At 41.7% G+C, this 20,661-nt stretch overlaps 1 protein-coding gene across 2 annotated transcripts in view; it reads right to left on the bottom strand.

Moving 5' to 3' along the window:
* KIF24 (kinesin family member 24) overlaps positions 1-20,661 on the bottom strand; it is a 79,733-nt gene that overhangs the window by 14,968 nt on the left and 44,104 nt on the right. For both annotated transcript variants that reach the window (XM_047754470.1, XM_047754471.1), the window contains exons 4-6: positions 15,301-15,398; positions 8,326-8,541; positions 4,826-4,913 (exon numbers count right to left, since the gene is read on the bottom strand). In XM_047754470.1, the coding sequence (XP_047610426.1) occupies positions 4,826-4,913; positions 8,326-8,541; positions 15,301-15,398 (402 nt within the window). The remainder of the gene's footprint in view (positions 1-4,825; positions 4,914-8,325; positions 8,542-15,300; positions 15,399-20,661) is intronic.

The raw sequence follows: 20,661 nt of genomic DNA, 5'->3' as shown, positions 1-20,661 counted from the left end.
CTGGCCTTGCTCAGTGGGTTAAGGATCCAGTGTTGCCATAAGCTGTGCTATGACACGGCTTGGATCTGGCATTGCTGTGGCTGTGGTGCAGGCCGGCAACTACAGCTCTGATTCGACCCCTAGCCTGGGAACCTCCATATGCTTTGGGTGCAGCCCTAAAAAGACAAAAAAAAAAAAAAGATAATATGTATTATGTAAGGCACTCAGTACTACTATTGACACATAGTAAGATCTCAATAAACATTAATTAAAAAAAAAATACTAAAGAACATCTTTGTGTAAACTTCCGAAACTTAAAAAACCATTCCTTTTAAAAAATGTAGAGCAATCAGAGTTTCATGGGGAATAGTGCTTTCTCAATCAACATCAGTTTCCATGGGCTCCCTAGCACAATTAAAAATTTTAAAAAGGAGTTCCCTTATGACATAGTGGGTTAAGGATCTGGTGTGGTCACTGCAGCGTCTTGGGTCACTGCTGTGGTGTGGGTTTTGATCCCTGGCCTGGGAACTTCCTTATGCCACAGGCTCAGCAAAAAAAATAAAAACAAAAAAACAAACAAAACAAACAAAAAACCCCAAAGAAGTGAGGGAAGGAAGGAAATAAAGAAGGAAAAGAGATAACCTACTTGGGGGGAAAATGCAAGACTAGGAGCAGAGCAAAATTAATGCATTAACCTTAACAATCACCAGGCCCTCCTTTCCTCTTTCTGCCTCTTTCTTCTTAAATTCTTACTTCCAAAACTAAAGTCTATTGGGCACATTTTTTTTTTTTCCCCTCTGTACAGCAAGGGGGTCAGGTTTATTGGGCACATTTCTAAATGTAGGTCTTTTAGATAAAACATGTTATGTGAGTAGTGAAATGGGGACCTGCTACAATAGAAAGTAGAGACAACTGCTGAATTCTGTGGCACTGGGAAATATTCAGGGGCTTATTAATAAGAATAATGGATGTGACCAACTGAACTAGTATTACAGAAACATCGTATGTACATTATCTCATTTTCTTCTCTATCACCCAAGCCCATCATCTACTATCATCCACATGTTTCAGGCTCAGAAGGTAAAGGACGGCCCTGGGACCCCTCTCCATCCACACCTTAATCACTAAGCTTCCGGCACAAATACCAAAATGGGCTATGAGCACTTCAGCAGGATAAGCACTGTGCATAGACTGAGACTCTATCGCCAGCACACAACTAAGGCTCATCTAGGGGAATCTCCTGCTCTGTGGGCCTCTGCTACCAATAACAACCAAGGCAATGATACAGCAAGAAACAGATTTATTTCAAGTTTGGGAATGGATACCAGTCAGTATGTGAAATGTCTGCAGGAATGACTTAAAAACCTGAAAAATCCCTACGACTGAAAAAAATGCCTGTTGGAGTTCCTGTTGTGGTGCAGTGGAAACGAACCTGACTAGTATCCATGAGGATGAGGGTTCAATTCCTGACCTCGCTCAGTGGATTAAGGATCCGGTGCTGCCGTGAGTTGTGGTGTAGGTCACAGATGTGGCTCAGATGTGGCATTGCTGTGGCTGTGGTGTAGGCCGGCAGCTGCAGCTCCAATTCAAACCCTTAGCCTGGGAACCTCCATATGCTGCACCTGTGGCCCTTAAAAAAGAAAAAATGCCAATCATTTGCCTGACAGACAAAATCTTGATTCTGAATCTGGATAAGTCATGGAGTCCTCTATAAAGTCAGGAAAATCCTGGTACCCACACTGCTAAGACCAGTAATAAAATACACCTGGAGGAAGGACAGTCCTGTGAAAATGAAGCTGTCAGTCTGTGTGGGCAGACAACAGGTGGCCATGCCTGAGCAAGCCTGAGGGTGATCTGTGATGGTGACACACATGAGGATGACACCTGAAGGTGAACTTGAGCAAACACACGGGGTGATACCTAAGTGAGCACGAATACTGACACCTGAGTTAGCAAGTCCTCTTGTTTCAAGCCAATAAATGTTTATGAGGGTAACCATGTCAGACATCCATAATTTATATCAACTTTCCACCCTGATCTCACCTGGCTTCCATCTTGTACAACCTCATATGTATCACAGACTGAGGGTATCAATGTCAGTAATGTGATGACTAACAAGAAACTTCTTTGTGTTTTTCTTAGAAAACACACCTAAGATAGAGCAGTACCATCAGCTCTTCCAGGGTGAGAGTGATTTGACACCAGGGCACTCAATAATACAGTTAGACTTAAAGCCAAGGAAAAGGGACTTCTTTTTAGTGTTTGATCCTTTCCCATTCAAATGTTCTAACTTCCAGGGACAACAGCATCACGAGGACCAACTCTCCTGAAACTCCCAGCCAGTGAAGGAATGGCTAGGGGAGGTGGAGGCACGAGGACTGCAGGGAAGAGGTGTATGAGAAACAATGTCCTTAGGACTCCACAGTGGAAGGAGCGCTAGGCAGGTTAAGAATGGGCAAGAGTCTCAGGGAAGCCCCTTCAACATGTTCTACACCTTTTTGGGGGCTCTGGCCGTGCCTGTGCCCATAGCATGTTGAAGTTCCCGGGCCAGGAATCAAACCCACACCATAACAGTGACCACACTGGATCCTTAAGCACTAGGCCACCAGGGAACTCCCTGTCCCACACACTTTTTTTTTTTTTTTGCCCAGTGGGCCTGTCCCACACACTTTTGTGTGGGAATCCCAGGACTCAGATAATCACACAAATACAAAGTCCCAGCTCTTAAATGAAATTTACCTATTTGTTCCAGGAAAAAAAAAGCTATTAGAAAGATACCCATCAATGGTGGGCCACCTCACCATTTTTCTTTTTGCATTTCTTTCTTTCTTTTTTTTTTTTTGTATTTTTAGGGCCGCACTTGCAGCATATGGAAGTTCCCAGGGTAAAGGTTGAACTGGAGCTGCAGCTGCAGGCCTATGCACAGCTACAGCAATGCCAGATCCAAGCCACACTGGCGACTACTCTATAGCTCACAGCAACGCTGGGTCCTTAACCCACTGAGCAAGGCCAAGGATCAAACCCACATTTTCATGGATACTAGTCGAGTTCTTAACCCACTGAGTCACAACAGGAACTCCCACCCCACCATTTCATACACCCAAGTCCCTGGAGGTATATACTCTGAAGCCATTGTGAAGGTGGCTATTGTTAAGTATGTAGCCTGTCTTTCCAGCCTTCTCACTTTGAGTCTAGCCAGGCTTGTTGGATATACTAGAAGGACTATGATGGCTACATGTTAGAATCACTTTGGGAGCTTTTAAAATAATACCCACTTTCATACATTGCTGGTGGGAATGTAAAATGGTGCGGCCACTTTGGAACACAGTTTGGCAGTTCCTCAAAAAGTATGACTCAGCAACTCCACTCCTAAGCATATACTCAAGAAAACTGAAAACATATGTCCACACAAAACCTGCACATGAATGTTTGTAGCAGCATCATTCATAATAGCCAAAAGATTCCAACAACCCACATGTCCATCAACTGATGGATGAATAAAATACTGACACCATACAATAGAATATTATTCAGCCATAAAAAGGAATGAAGTACTGATGCATTCAACAAGATGACTGAAGACTGAAAACATTTCTCTAAGTGAAAGAAGCCAGAGACAAAGGTTGTACATTGTGTGATTACATTTATATGATATGGCCAGAATAGGTAAATCCATGGAATTAGAAATTAGTGGCTGTCAGGCTCCAGAGGCTGGAAAATGAGGAATAACTGCTAATAGTACAGGGTTTCATTTTGGTGTGATAAAATATTCTGGAATTAGATAGCGGTGATGACTATACAGGTTTTTTTTGTTTCATTTTGTTTTGTTTTTTATTATGGTCGCACCCACGGCATATGGAAGTTCCTGGGCAAGGGGTCGAACTGGAGCTGCAGCTGAGGCCTACGCCACAGTCATAGCAAAACTGGATCCAAGCTGCAGCTTGCAGCAATGCCAGATCCTTTACTCACTGAGTGAGGCCAGGGATCGAACCCATATCCTCCTGGATACTAGTCAAGTTCTTAACCTGCTGAGCCACAACAGGAACTCCTGTACAGCTTTTTGAAAATACTAAAAAAAAAAAATCACTAAATTGTATATTTTAAAGGGTTGAACATGAAAAAGATTTTAAAACGCCCTTGGAAGGATACACAAAAAACTACAACATAAATTAGTTGCCTCAGGAAAAGAGAATGGAACGAATATTTTCACTGGGCTTTTTGAATTTTGAATCCATGTGAAAATATTACCTATTAAAATTTTTATTTAAAATAATATTTGGGAGTTCCTGCTGTAGCGCAGTAAAAACAAGTCCTACTAGGAACTATGAGGTTGAGGGTTTGATCCCTGGCCTTGCTCAGTGAGTTGGGAATCTGGCGTTGCCATGAGCTGTGGTGTAGATGGCAAACATGGCTCAGATCTGGTGTTGCTATGGCTGTGGGTATAGGCCAGCAGCTGCAGCTTCGATTCGACTCCTAGCCTGGGAACCTCCATATGTCACATGTGCAGCCATAAAAAGCAACAAATAAATAAATATTTTTAAAAAAGAGTATTTCTCTCCAGAAGCCTTTACCAGAGACCACTACCATAAAAATACACATTAGCAGCCTTTGAAATTGACCCCAAAGTATTTCTCATGCATTAGGTTCTCCCACATGCCCTGTCTCCCACTATCAAGGCCTTGAGACAACAACTTTGTAGAGAAAGGAGCCTTCCTCTCAGAGGATGATCCATACCTTATAAATGTGGAATGGTGTGTTTGTCATTACCCCTTGCCTAAATCTGAAAAACAAAGTCTTACCTTGTAATTAGGCTGCTGTGGTGAGGTAGTAAAAGAGAAAGAATTACCTGTAAGAGAAGCTCCACACTATCCACCTGAAGTTCTCGCAGTCCCACTATCTGTACCACATGCTTGCTATCTTCTCTTGCAAAGAGCCTGTAGATGCAAGAACACAGTTGGTATGGCAGAGCTCCAACAGTAGGCACCCCCAGTAAGCAGCAGTGTTGCTGTCTGGGTGGGATGGATGAGCATTCTCCTGGCCCACCCCTACACCTGCTGACTTCAGCCCCAGGCTTCAGGAGTTGTTTTTGCTTGTAAACAAGTCGGCATCTTTGGCTACAATGAACAGACTGAGGCCTCTGCCAAGGCTGTATTCCTGGCTACAGTGATTGGTTTAGGAATGTGTATGGGATCTCTGCTGGTCCAATCAAAATAAAGTCCCAGTCTCTGGTTGTTAAGTGCCTGGCAGAGGGGAGGTGCTCTCTTTTTCTCTCTGGAAGTGAAAGCATGGGGCCCTAGGAACAGTGGCAGTCCTCTTGCATCCTCAAGAGACAGTTTTGGAATGAAGCCAACACCATAGAAGGTAGAGCAGAGAGATGCAAAGAAACTAGGTCTTTATAACATTCAACTGCTAGACTAAAAAGACCCTAAGGCCTAACTGTCCAGGTTTTCGAGTTATATGAGTGAATGACTTCCCTAAATGCTTGAGTCAGTAAAATTGGGGTTTTATTTTACAGCTTGCAACTTAAGGAGTCCTGAAACATCTTCTAAGGGAGCAAGGAAGAGCTGATGCTACAAGTGAAAGCCTCAGGGCTGCGTGTCAGGTAATGAACAGCCAAATCCACCAATGGGACTATACTGAATCTATCAGCATCTAACATTATTTTCTCCCTGAATAAGATACTGATTAAAGATAATAATGGAATTTCACTTCATAGCCAAAAATAGAAATCATTTTCTCAAAAACTTTTTTTTCTCACCCCAAGTTTCCAAATGTTTACAAAGGATAGGAAACTGCCTCATCAGTGCCCATGACCTCTCAGAAGACAACTCTATTGGAACAGCTGGGCTTCTGGAATAAAAGAGGGATCTAGCTTTCAGAGCCCTCTCATCACTCCTGAACATATTTCCCAGGCCCTGTACCCTGAACTCACCCCAGAAAAGCTCCTCATGAACAGCCTAAAATGTACTGCTGTGGGTTTTTTTTGTTTGTTTGTTTGTTTGTTTTTTGGCTCCCCTGCAGTATATGGACTTCCCCGGCCAGGGATCAGAGAGGAGCAACTTCGGATCCTCTAAACCCACTGTGCTGGGCAGGGTATCAAATCTGTGCCCTGGTGCTGCAGAGATGCTGCCCATCCCATTGCACCACAGCGGGAACTCCAGTGCTGCTGTTATTTTTAAGTCATATAAGTAAGAAGTATCACTTTTTCTGCAAAGGTATAAAGATAACTTATCCTCTACTTGAAAGAGTTAATTTTAAGGTCTTTAAACTCTGGTTTCTAGTTTAAGAGGTGGGCTGACCATATACACTTCTATATACCTTTGTTGAAGCCCCATTTATAGAAAATACATTTTATTTCAAAAACAACAGGGTAAGTCATAACAGCTCTAAATTAATAAGAAAAGGTGGGAATTCCCTTGTGGTGCAGAAGGTTAAGTATCCTGCACTGTCACTGCAATGGCCCGGGGTTGTTGCTGCTGTGGCTCCTGTCCATCTTTGGCCTGGGAACTTCCACATGCCACAGGCGCAGCCCAAGAAAAAAAAAAAAAACAAACCAAATACCAAAAAACAAGACAAGAAAGAATGCCATCAGTGGAGGAGGACATTTCAGAAATCTCAGAAAGGTAGGAATAAGGAGATATTAACCAGTTAACCAGAGACATTAAAAAAAAACCAACCCCCAAATCCCACAGCTCAAGACACTTGCAGAATAAGTGTGGGTTTTCCCCTAGTGAGCTCTGAAGAAGCTTCAAACCCAGTAGTTAGGATATTCCCATCCCCGTGGCTACAATTAAAGAATGCAAAAATACAGGGCAGTATATCAGGTCATTCATTAAAGAACTGCAGTCACAGTCCCTTCACACAAAGAAACAAACCACACACATGTACACACACACACACACACACACACTGCATAGCACACAGTGGCTTTTATATTCATGCCAATTGTTCTTGAAAGGAAGTGGCCATTCTGACTGGAGAGGGCTCCTAATAAAGGTGTTGGAGCTTGAAAGAGAAGCTGTGATGGAGCTAACTTGATGCTTCAAACTGACACAGAGAGTGTAGAAAAGAAAAGCAAGTCTTCTCCAAAGCAACCCCAGAGTAGCACCCTCCTTTATTTGGCAGTTGTGTCAAGACTAAACCCCCAACACCTGCATGATCTCTAAAATGAAGGTGCCTTTTTCGTTTTATCCTTTTTTGGCCTGGTCCATGGCATGTGGAAGTTCCCCAGCCAGGGATCAAACCCATGCCACAGCAGTGACAATGCTGGATCCTTAACCCACTGAGCTACCAGAAAACTCCTCAAAGGAGAGTTCAACTACTTTTTGTTGAAATACCCCACAGGATGGTGGCATGCCTAAGCCCACCTCAGTGACCTTTCTAAGTATGCTACTCTGTGCCTATGATGGGGGCCACCCTACTGTGCTCTCCTTACTGAACTGAAGCTACTCCTCCACGCCTATTCCCCACTCCAGTGCTTTTCTGGAGCATATGGGACTTGCTCTTCACCTTTTGGACAGCTCTGTAGGGGCTTGGATACCTTTGCTGGGGGCGAGTCTCTTTCACTGACTTTGTTTCCACAACTTGCCCATACTCAGCCTCAACTCACTCCTCTCCTCCTGGTATGGCTGCACCTAACCTGTCTCAGGTCTGGTTAATTCTGTCATCATAGCTTTTATTCTTTCGCTTACTCTCTTCCCTCTCTTCCCTCCCTATTCTCCCAGTCAGTTGATAGCTTCTATTCAGTTAAAATCATCTGTTTCAACCTAAACAAAAGTTTATGCCAGACAAACACAACTAAAATCAGTTACTGAATAGATACGTTTCGAACATACTGCATTATATTGCGAGGGCAATCGTTTAAGCTTTATAAGGGTTAAAAGTCCAATGTGGAGAAAACATCTTCTTTTCTTTTTACTCATTTCAAAAAACTATCATTAAGTTCCCCCTAAGATTATTGGGAGGAAGCACAAGAGAAAGTGGGAAACATTATTTATAGTTCTTCCAGTATAATAATAGGTCAAAGGAATGGGAAGGGATTTAAGTACATGTTGGTTTCCTGACTTCCTGAAATTATGACCTTTTTCATAGACCAAAATAAAAGGGATATAGTTTTTGACGAACATTAGGACATTGATCACTTAAAAAAATAATAACGGAAGGCTAATTTACATTTTTGTCTAGTTGAATTGACAGTTCAAAAAAATATGCATCTGATTCAGGAGACTCTCATTTCACAAAAGGGCATTAATGTACCAAGGCCTCTCATTAAATCCCATGATTCAGTGGGACGCTGGCTTAAAACAATAAAGAACAGATTTATAGCTTCCCATTCATATCCAATACCTTTTTCTTCTGTTTAGGAGGTCATAAAGCTGTCCACAGTAGATTTCATAGAAGCTGATCCACACAAAGAGGTGCCTTCTTGGCTGGGACACTTCCAGTTGTCGGAAGATATCTTTGGCAGCCAGAGCATACAGTCCTGGGTTCTGATGAGTTCCTATCATGGTGTAGGTCTTTCCAGCACCTGTCTGTCCGTATGCAAAGCAAGTGGCATTGCCTCTGGGGGAAGAATCATTTGTATTTACTTTTAATTAGTAAGATAAATGCTAATACACACATTTTTAAAAATATTTTTTTAATTTTTAATTTTTTGGCCACCCCACAACATACGGAGTTCCCAGGCCAGGGATCAAATACAAGCCACAGCTGTGACCTATGCTGCAGCTGTGGCGATGCCAGGTCCTTAACCCGCTGTGCTGGGGATTGAACCTGCGTCTTGTCACTCCAAAGACACTGCTGATCTCTTTATGCCACAGCAGGAACTCCCACACGCATATTTTTTAATGACAAAAGTCAGGTAGAAAAGGAATCCTTGGGAGTTTCTGTCATGGCTCAGCAATTAACCAACCCGACTAGTATCCATGAGGATGCAGGTTTGATCCCTGGCCTCGCTCAGTGGGTTAAAGATCTGGTGTTGCCATGAGCTGTGGTGTAGGTAGCAGAGGCAGCTCAGATCCCGAATTGCCGTGGCTGTGTTAGGCCAGCAGCTAAGCTCTGATTGGACCCCTAGTCTTGGAACCTCCACATGCCGCAGGTACGGCCCTAAAAAAAAAAAAAGAAAAGAAAAGAAGAATCCTTGACAAAATTCAACTATAAGACATACAGTCTTTTAAGAAGAAGAGGGTTTTACATTATAAAAACATGAGAAGGAGAAGCGTAGAGGGTTAAGGTTCCTGCACTGTCACTGCAGTGGCTCAGGGCACGGCTATGGCATGGATTCAATCCTTGGCCCAGGAACTTCTGCATGCCCTGGGCGTGACGAAAAATAAAAAATAAAAATAAATAAAAATACAAGAAGAGGAAAAGAATTCTCAAAATAGTACACGAGTTTTCTTATAGGAATTTTTTATGATAACTCTAGAAGATAAGGAAACAAAGACCTCATGTAAGGTGCTTTAGATGACCCTAATGAAAAAAAAATTGTGTTAATCCTGAAAGATAAATTTGGTGAAATAAGTAGCAGATAATTAAATACAGTAGATAGTAGAAGACCATGTGATAAATAGGATGGTGGTGACTACTCATATGACTATTAGGAAGTTTGGATGCAGGTAAAATCAATTTAAGCAAAATATTTGGAGAAGGACTCAGGAAAGAGCTCTTAGGGTCTCAGTTTTCACTTCCATCAATAAATTACTAGGTTACTTGATTTCTAAGATCCCTTCTAGCTCTTTCTTTTTTTTCACTTTGTCTTTTTAGTGCCCCACCCTCAAAATATGGAGGTTCCCAGGCTAGGGGTCAAATCGGAGCTACAGCTGCTAGTCTACACCACAGCCATAGCAACACGGGATCCGAACCGTGTCTGCGACCTACACCACAGCTCACGGTAACGCCAGATGCTTAACCCACTGAACAAGGCCAGTGATCAAATCCACAACCTCATGGTTCCTAGTCGGATTCGTTTCCACTCTGCCACGACGGGAACTCCCCCCTTCTAGCTTTGATGTCCTATGATTCTAAGTGAGAGTCATTATCCTTGCATGTGGATATGTGCATGTGCATACAAACTGTGTGAGTGTGAAAAACTGCAGAATAAGATGTAGACAGGAGAGTTGGGAGACCAACCTGACAATCTTAGCATGTTTTGGGAGGAAGTGAGGCCAAGATTACCTGAGTATTGTGGGGTCCTATGTCCTATGTAGAACTAAGTAGAGAGTGAACATAATGTTATATAGTAAGTAGCTACTGGAGACTCGAACAGAAATCCCATTGGATTAATGATGAAAGTAGCTACTTGCAGCAAGAAAAATCTATGTATGGACTATCTATGTAAGGAAGAGGTTGGAGGTGGACAGAGAGATGACTACAGAGAAAGGATCTAAAAAAAAAAAAAAGAAAAAGGAGTTCTTGTGGTGGTGCAACAATTAATGATCCCGACTAGGATCCATGAGGATGTGGGTTCAATCCCTAGTCTCGCTCAGTGGGTTAAGGATCTGACATTGCCATGAGCTGTGGTGTAGGTCGCAATAATGTCTACCTTATCTTCTATTTTAGTGATGAGCTTTTTTAAAAAACAACAGATGAAGGAATTTCTTATTACTCTTTACGGAACTTACCAAATAATTTCACCTTACAACTTTTTTAAATTGGTAATTTAAAAACATTCAAATCCTAACTTATTTTAGAAAAAGCACTCCCTAAAATTGCTTCATAAGACACTGAATCTGAAAGAGATTTCACTTTTTTAGCCCATTTACTATTCTTATTATTTTTTTCTTTTTAGGGCCTCACCGCAGCATATGGAAGTTCCCAGGCTAGGGGTTGAATTGGAGCTACAGCTGCCGACCTATACCACAGCCACAGCAACACCAGGTTCTGAGCCATGTTTGCAACCTACACCACAGCTCATGGCAACGCCAGATGCTTAACCCACTGAGCGAGGCCAGGGATCGAATCTGCAGCCTCATGGATACTAGTCAGGTTCATTACCCCTGAGCCACAACAGGAACTCCTTAGCCCACTTATTAAAATAATAATCACAGGAGTTCCTGTCGTGCTGCAGTGAAAACAAATCAGACTAGGAACTATGAGGTTGTGGGTTCGATCCCTGGCCTCGCTCAGTGGGTTAAGGATCTGATGTTGCTGTGAGCTGTGGTGTAGGTCGCAAAAGTGTCTTGGATCTGATGTTGCTGTGGCTCTGGCTTAGGCCAGCAGCTATAGCTCTGATTGGACCCCTAGCCTGGGAACCTCCATATGCCAAGGGAGTGGCCCAAGAAAAGGCAAAAAGACAAAAAGACAAAAAAAAAAAAACAAACCCAACTACTGTGGCTCAGGTCACTATAGAGGCATGGGTTCAATCCCCAGCCCAGTGGGTTAAAGGACCCAGCATTGTTACAGCTGTGGTATAGGTAGCAGCTACAGCTCAGACTCAACCTGTGGCCCAGGAATTTCTATATGCCAAGAGTGCAGTCATAAAAAAATAAACACATAAAAAATAAATAAAATTAAAAAAAAAACACCAACCCACAATGAGATACAGTTCCATACCCATTAAGTTGGCTAAAATAAAAAAGACTAGAGAGTTTCATGGTGGCCTAGAGGTTAGAGACTGGGTGTTGTCATTGCTGTGGCTCAGGTTACTGCTGACTTTGATCCTGCTGCTGAACTTACACATGCCGTGTGTGCAGCCAAAAAAAATGACCAACAATATCAAATATGGTGAGGATGGAGAGCTGTAATTCTCATACATTGCTACTGGGAATAGAAAATAATGCATGGAAAACTGACACTTTTTATTTTTATTTTTTATTTTTTTTTTGTCTTTTTAGGGCCACACCTGCGGCATATGGAGGTTCCCAGGCTAGGGGTCTAATCAGAGCTGTAGGTGCCGGCCTATGCCACAGCCACAGCAATTCGGGATCCGAGCTGCATCTGGGACCTACACCAGAGCTCATGGCAACACCGGATTCTTAACCCACTGAACAAGGCCAGGGATCGAACCTGCAACTTCATGGTTCCTAATCGGATTTGTTAACCACTGAGCCATGATGGGAACTCTGGAAAACTGCCACTTTTTTATAAACATGTACCTATCCTATGGTCCGGCAATTCCATTTCTAGGTTTTTATTCAAGGTAAATTAAAGCATGTCTATAAAAAAGACTTGTATAAAAATGTTCATAGAGCTTTACTCATAATACTCCCAAATTGGAAACAACCCAAATGTCCATCAACAAGAAAATGGATAAACAAATTGTGGTATATTCACAGAAGAGAGTATTATTTGGCAATAAAATTTATAGATACATGCAATAACATGCATTAATATCAAAATCATTATGTTGAGAGTTCCCATTGTGGCTGAGCAGTAATGAACCCGACTAGTATCCATGAGGATGCAGGTTTGATCCCTGGCCTCGCTCAGTGGGTTACCGATCTGGCCTTGCAGGTGTAGGAAGCTCTGGTGCAGGAAGCAGACGAGGGTTGATCTAGCGTTGCTATGGCTGTGGTGCAGGTCAGCAGCTACAGCTCTGATTCGACCCTTAGCCTGGGAACTTCCATATGCCACAAGTGTGGCCCTAAAAAGACAAAAAAAAAAAATTATCCTAAGCAAAAGAAGCCAGGCATAAAATATATATTTGAAAGACTCCATTTTTATGACATTCTAGAACAGGCAAAACTGAAGTGACAGAAAGCAAGTCATTGGTTATAGAAGACCTGGGGGTGAAGGTGGGAGGCAGGATTAACTAAAAAGTGAATGAGAACTTTCTGGGATAATGGAAACATTCTATAATCTTGTTCTAGGTATTGGTTACTTGGATATACACAACCATCAAAACTCATCAAACCTGAATATTTATTAAGATCTCTGCATCTTTTTTCTTTTTTCTTTTTTTTTTGCCTTTGGTCTTTTTAGGTCTGTACCCATGGCATATGGAGGTTCCCAGGCTTGGGGCTGAATCAGAGCTGTAGCTGCTGGCCTATATCACAACCACAGCAACACGGGATCTGATCCGTGTCTGCAACCTACACCACAGCTCACTGCAACACCAGATCCTTAAGCCATTGAGCAAGGCCAGGGATCGAACTCTCGTCCTCATGGATGCTAGTAAGGTTTGCTAACAGCTGAGCCACGATGGGAACTCCATGTGCATCTTAATGTATGTAAATTACATCTCAATTTTTTTTAAGATACAAAAGTTATTATTTTTTTTTGGCCGCACCTGTGGCATGTGGAAACTCCTGAGCCAGGGACTGAGCTTGTGCTGCAGCTGTGGCCTGCACCACAGTTGTGGCAACGCCAGATTCTTAACCTGCTGTGCCACAAGGGAACTTCCACAAAAGTTATTTTTAAAAATAAAAGTGGAGTTCCTGCTGTGGCTCAGCAGTTAATGAATCTGACTAGCATTCATGAGGATGCAGGTTTGATCCCTGGCCTTGCTCAGTGGGTTGAGGATCCGACATTGCTGTGAGCTGCGGTGTAGGTGGCAGATAAGGCTCAGATGCCTACGTTGCTTTGGCTGTGGCATAGGCCAGCAGCTACAGCTCTAATTTGACCCCTAGCCTGGGAACCTCCATATGCCACAGGTGCAGCCCTAAAAAGCAAAAAAAAAAAAAAAATAGGAGTTCCCATCATGGCTCAGTGGTTAACAAATCTGACTAGGAACCATGAGCTTACGGGTTTGATCCCTGGTCTTGCTCAGTGGGTTAAGGATCTGGCATTGCCCTGAGATGTGGTGTAGGTTGCAGACTCAGCTCAGATCCTGAGTTGCTGTGCCTCTGGTGTAGGCTGGTGGCTACAGCTCCGATTAGACCCCCAGCCTGGGAACCTCCATATGCCACAGGTGCAGCCCTAAAAAGCAAAAAAAAAAAAAAAAATAGGAGTTCCCATCATGGCTCAGTGGTTAACAAATCTGACTAGGAACCATGAGCTTACGGGTTTGATCCCTGGTCTTGCTCAGTGGGTTAAGGATCTGGCATTGCCCTGAGATGTGGTGTAGGTTGCAGACTCAGCTCAGATCCTGAGTTGCTGTGCCTCTGGTGTAGGCTGGTGGCTACAGCTCCGATTAGACCCCCAGCCTGGGAACCTCCATATGCCACAGGTGCAGCCCTAGAAAAGACAAAAGAAAGACCAAAAAAAAAAAGCAAAAAAAAATTGGGTTGTGATGATCGTTGTACAACTATAAATGTAATAAAATTCAGTGAATTAAAATAAAAAGAATGAAACAGTACTTAAAAATTTTTAAAAAGTAAAAATACTCTGAAATCAGCAACTCTAGCAGGTTGTTTGGCGTTTTCTACTTGTATCTGACTACATTTTAAACATACAACAGAGGCCGTAGTACCTGCTCTGTCCCATTTGGTGTTTTTTAAGTGTGAATAATTATTTTATTTTATTTTAATGGCTGCACCTTGGCATATGGAAGTTCCCAGGCTAGGGGTTGAATCAGATCCCTAAACTGCAGCCACAGCAATGCCAGATCTGATTTTCATCTACCACTAATGCAGCTTGCAGCAAGCCTGGATCCTTAACCCACTGAGTGAGGCCAGGGATTGAACCCACATCCTCACAGACACCAAGCTTGATTCTTAACCTGCTGAACCAAAATGGGAATTCCTATGAATAATTATTTTAAAATTAAAAAATTACATCTATGAAAAGTGAGTGACAGTCACTTGTCTATTCTACTCCAATGAAAAAAAATTAATGAAACTATAGCCAGACAGGTAATTCCTATTATTAAAAGTTCAAACTAACTATAACCCCTTAAACCTTCTTATTCTGAGGACTCTGATGAAATAATATTGTTGACAGCTTATATTCTCCCACTAAGCACAGAGAATCAACATCATCAGTATAAAAGGAGATTTTGCCATACATTTCTAAATGCTTTGTGAATCCTACAGAGACAATGAATTTTCCAGAAGAGCGTCTAATTTAAATTTGTTAGGTCAAGGAGTTCCCATTGTGGATCAGTAGATATGAAACCGATTAGGTTCCATCAGGAGGAGGGTTTGATCCCTGGCCGCACTCAGTGGGTTAAGGATTCCAGCATTGCCATGAGCTGTGACGTAGGTCGCAGACGTGGCTCAGATCTGGCATTGCTGTGGCTGTGGTGTAGACTGCAGCTGTAGCTCCAACTGGACGGATAGCCTGGGAACCTCCATATGCCACACCTGTGGCCCTAAAAAAAAAAATTTGTTAGGTCAAAACACAATTTCATGTTTAATTCAAAGTAAGTGAAAAGTGTAGGGGATATTTATAAAGAAATATTTTTATGGAAAATAGAAAATAAAAAGTGAATAATTTCTATCATACCCATTGAAAATATGCTGAATGAGGGGGTGAGTAGTCTTCATGTACACATCTCGATTGGTGCACGCCTCACCAAAGACTTCATCAAAATAAAAAACATGCTGAAAAAGAAATTTGATTTTTTTATAAAGAGATACTTTCTGGATTTTTTTCCACCACTATTCCAGTTAATACATAAAGACCCCATTACATTTTTAACTAACAATAAATGTCCACGACAAACTTAGAGATAAATAAACATTCATTAACTGTCAAATGACAGGGCCTTCTTTTATTTGAGATCTCTGTAGACAGAAACGAAGCCACACAATTTCTGTTCTCAAGGGAAGTAAATTGATGAGTATAACAGTGAGCCAAAGCTCCTCAGTCCTAGGAGAGGAACTCAATCCTATGAAGATTATCCTCATAGCCTCATCTAGGGCCAGAGTATCTGAAATATGGGGAGGTGGTGTGGAATTCTAGAAGATCTTCATTCCATAGGTTACAGAGCTTCAATTATAACTCCATAAGTATTTACTCCTTAGCTGGTAGCATGTATATGCAGCAGGCACTTTTGAGGGGCCCAAAGATACAGATATTACCCTACAATATACCCTACTCCACAACCTAAGATGTTAACCTGGAGAAGTAGACAAATGACTATAAGGTAGAATAAAACTTGAGAGATAAAATACACACAGAATTCAAAAGAAAAACATAATCCCTCTAAATAGGGAAGACATTATAAAAAAGACTGTACTAACAATGGGCCATGGGGAAAGAAGAGAAATTTATGAGGTAGAGACCGAGGCAGGAAAGGTATTCTGGGCATAGGGAAAACATGAGCAAAGAATCAAAGCAGGAAAGCACAAAGAATGCTTAGGGAACATGCAAGATTCAATGTGTTTGGAACATAGGAGCTTGGTAGCTAGAACAGTTAAAGAGAAGGTTAGAATAATGAGTTAGGATCTGTTACAGGGGTCTTGGGACACCAGCCATGAGGGAGGGGGTGGAATGCTTATAATATTTAATTCAATAAGAATGAAAAAACAATAAAAAAAAACTTTTCAAAAGAGAGGGACGATCTGAGCCATTTTATTAGATTAATCTGGTTTCATACTGTGAATGGACTGGGAACAGGAACACTCGTGATTCGGTGGTGAGGTTAAGAAGGGTCTAAATTAGACAGTGACAGTGGAAACAAAAAGAAAGTGGATGCATGAAAAATTGGGCAACTGACCAGATGTGGACAGCTGGGAAGAGAAAGGAGTCCAAGATGACTCCCAAATGAAAAAACCATGGTAATCAGAAAGAGGAAAGACAGGAGACCCCATTAAATTGGATCTGGCAAGCCATAATTATTTGCATAAACCATGTTGGAAGCCAGACTATATCTGAGTAAGAAATCCTAATAATTTCCAGCCTGACTGCAGCATCAAAATGGCAGTCTACACATAATGAATGAGAGAGGTGGCCCCCTCTTTTGCTACCTTTTGGGTCTGCTCTAAATAGTCAGTTAAGAAAAAAAAATTTTTTTTCCTGTCTTTTCTAGGGCCACACCTGTGGCATATGAAAGTTCCCAGGCTAGATGTCTAATCTGAGCTACAGCTGCTGGTCTACACCACAGCCACAGCAATGCCAGATCCGAGCCGCATCTGAGACCTACACCACAGCTCACGGCAATGCCAGGTCCTTAACCCACTGAGCAAGGCCAGTGATCGAACCTGAAACCTCATGGTTCCTAGTCAGATTCGTTTCTGCTGTGCCATGAGGGGAACCCAAGAAAAAAATTTATATGCAGACTGGAGTCAACTTTTTTGGGTCATTTTTACCCAAGTTGGAGTCTGTTTCATGTACCATTACATTACATTAGAATGGAAATTAGATAAGTCATCTAAGAAAAAACTGGGCCACAAACTCAAAATCATCAATTAGAAAAAAATCTCCAGGAGTTCCCGTCGTGGCACAGTGGTTAACGACTCCGACTAGGAACCATGGGGTTTTGGGTTCAATCCCTGGCCTTGCTCAGTGGGTTAAGGATCCGGCTTTGCCGTGAGCTGTGGTGTAGGTCGAAGATACAGATCCCATGTTGCTGTGGCTGTGGCATAGGCCAGTGGCTACAGCTCCGATTCGACCCCTAGCCTGGGAACCTCCATATGCTGGGGGAGCAGCCCTAGAAAAGGCAAAAAGACAAAAAAAAAAAAAGAAAAGAAAAGAAAAAGAAAAGGAAAAAAATCTCCAAAAGTTGGGAGGTAAGAAAAAAATGAACCTGTTCAGCATGACCAAGAAATCTGTGAACTTTCAGTGCTCTGCAAAATGTGATTGATTAAAAACAGTAAAATGTTTGCAACTGTTGAAGTTGGGTGATAGGTACATGGAGGTTCATTACACTTTTGATTAAGCTTGAAAATGGCAATAATAAAGAGTAAAATATATTTTGAAAATCTGACTTTAACGGTCATGATTTACATCTAACTCATAACTGGTCTATAAGCAAGGAGACAAATCCATCCTTTGCTCAAATATCACTAAGGTTTTTATAGTTAAGTATGAGGTCAAAAGCATTTCCTCATTTCTCAGCAAAATATGAAAAAAATGAATAGAAGTAAATGTGGGAATACATTTTTGTTTTTCTTTTATTTCACTGAGTACATAGCTATTCTCCTCCTTCTATAAATGCTCTTTAATAAACATCTTTGAAAGCACTTACTAATTTAAAGGAATTAGTATCTTTCCTTCCAAGAGGATTTAAGTATTGATTTTTCCAGTACTAGTATAAGTATCTTTCATGAAAGATATGTGAAAATGCAAGGTTATCATTATAATTCACAAAGTCCTTTGCATCACAGATACCTTCATTTGCTTATACTTTGTCGTGAGGTTGGATTAAAATTCACGGAGTTCCCGTTGTGGCACAGTGGTTAACGAATCCAACTAGGAACCATGAGGTTGCGGGTTCCATCCCTGCCCTTGCTCAGTGGGTTAACGATCCGGCGTTGCCGTGAGCTGTGGTGTAGGTTGCAGATGTGGCTCGGATCCTGCGTTGCTGTGGCTCTGGCGAAGGCAGGAAGCTTCAGCTCTGATGGGACCCCTAGCCTGGGAACCGCCATATGCCTCGGGAAGCGGCCCTAGAAAAGGCAAAAAGACAAAATAAAATAAAATAAAATTCACTTTAGCCTTGATGTGATCAGAGTTGCATAGTTCATCTTTTAAATTTTTTATCATATTTGGCAGCCCCTAGGCATATGGAGCTCCTGGGCCAGGGATGGGATCCAAGTCACAGTCATGACCTAAGCTGCAGCTGGAGCAAAGATGGAGCCTTAACCCACCGTGCCAGAGCAGGGATTGAACCCATGTCCCAGAGTTCTCAAGACTCTGATGATCCTATTGTGACACAGTGGGAGCGCCTGCATAGTTTATTTATTTATGTATTTATTTATTTTCTAGGGCTGAACCCGTGGCATATGGAGGTTCCCAGGCTAGGGGTCTAATCGGAGCTGTAGCCACCATCCTATGCCAGAGCCACAGCAACTCAGGATCCGAGCTGCGTCTGCAATCTACACCCACAGCTCACTGCAAAGCTGGACCCTTAACCCACTGATGGAGGCCAGGGATCAAACCCACATCCTCATGGATACTAGTCGGGTTCATTAACCGCTGAGCCACGACGGGAACTCCTGCATAGTTTATTTTTTTAAATAAGTTTTTTTCAGATTATAAGTGTACTTATAGAATATCTCTGGAAAGATACACCTAGAACAGTAATAATGGTTGTTTTCAAGAAGTAAATGGGATTAGAGACACTCTTCATTGTATACCTTCCTTTTCCTTTATTTTTTTTTTTTATTTTTGCTTTTTAGGGCCACACCCATGGCATATGAAGGTTCCCAGACTAGGGTTTGAATCGGAGCTACAGCTGCCAGCCTACACCACAGCCACAGCAATACAGGATCTGAGGCGAGTCTGTGACCTACACCACAGCTCACAGCAACACCAGATACTTAACCCAATGAGCGAGACCAGGGATCGAACCCACAACCTCATGGTTCCTAGTCAGATTTGTTTCTGCTGCGCCACGATGGGAACTCCTTCTTTTTCTTTTCTTTTTGGTGCACCCAAGGCATATGGAAGTTACTGGGCCAGGGGATCGAACGCACGCCACTTCAGAGTCAGCATGAGATCCTTAACCTGCAGAGCCATAGTGGGAACTCCCATTGCATACGCTTTTGATTTTGAAATAGGTAAATATATCCTCTTCAAAAGTTTTCACTTTTTTTTATTAAGAGTAACAGCTTATTACCAAAAATTTTAAACATGGATAACAGTTAAGAAAATAAAATTACCTGTATTATCTTACTACCCAGAGATTATCACTGTAGACTTTTTGATATATTTCAGTACCATCTTTTTAAAATATATATTTTTTATTTAAGAAATTGGAATGAAACACATACAGACCTGTTTCCTTGTTTTTTCACTTATGTTGATATAAAATTTAATGATAAGTAGGATTGCACACTACATGTGTACAATCACACACACTAAATAACAAAAGACTATGAAAGGATAGGAAACTTAAAGGACATATAAACCTACTGTTTCAACTCCTGAATAAGTTTAAAAATAAAACCCAAAGAATCCAGGATAAATATTGACTTGCTACGTTTGCTATGAACCTCCCTTTTCCTCTTTCTACTTGAGAAAGAAAAAGGGGGAGAAAAAAGGCCTCCTAACGGTTATATATTATAAGCATTGATAGGCATTATAATCATTGACCCAGGAGAGCAAAGGTCCAAAGTTCAAACAGCGGAGAAAGTGCTACGGAAACTATTGGTATTCAATAAGTATTGACCAATGGTAATGACAAAGAAGTAAGGTTATTGTGTTTTGGGATAATGGAAAAGTACAAAAGCTAAGATGATGCTTCCTTGAGGGAATTACTGTGACAGAAGCATCATTACAGCAGTCTTGGGTAGATGGTGATTGGATAGGGCTATTACTATGGCTCTAAGTTGCCATGGAACTAGATAGCTTTACAACTAATTGGTCATTTGGACCAGCTTTAATATAAATACTTCCCACCTAGACCTAACAGATTGTGAATTGATCAGCAGTCGATAAGGCTGTTAAAGTGATTGGGTTGGCTATACAGTGGCCTAGTAATTTAGTGCCCATAGAAAGACTCTGTGGATTGCTTTGAACGTTACCGTGAAACCCAATTTTGGTAACCAAAGAAAAAGAAGAACAATGTAAATTTTAAAGAGGGGAGAGTATTAACAATTTGACTTTAGCATTAAAGGATTTATTCCAGTAGAGTGAAACCTCAGCTGACTAAGGTGAACTGCTCGCACACTAGTTTACTGACTGCTTTTTTTTTCTCTCCAC

The sequence above is a fragment of the Phacochoerus africanus genome, chromosome 12 (genome assembly GCF_016906955.1).
Source record: "Phacochoerus africanus isolate WHEZ1 chromosome 12, ROS_Pafr_v1, whole genome shotgun sequence".
NCBI lineage: Eukaryota > Metazoa > Chordata > Mammalia > Artiodactyla > Suidae > Phacochoerus > Phacochoerus africanus.
The sequence above is the reverse complement of the archived record's forward strand: the minus strand, read 5'-3'. Positions and strand labels throughout refer to the sequence as shown.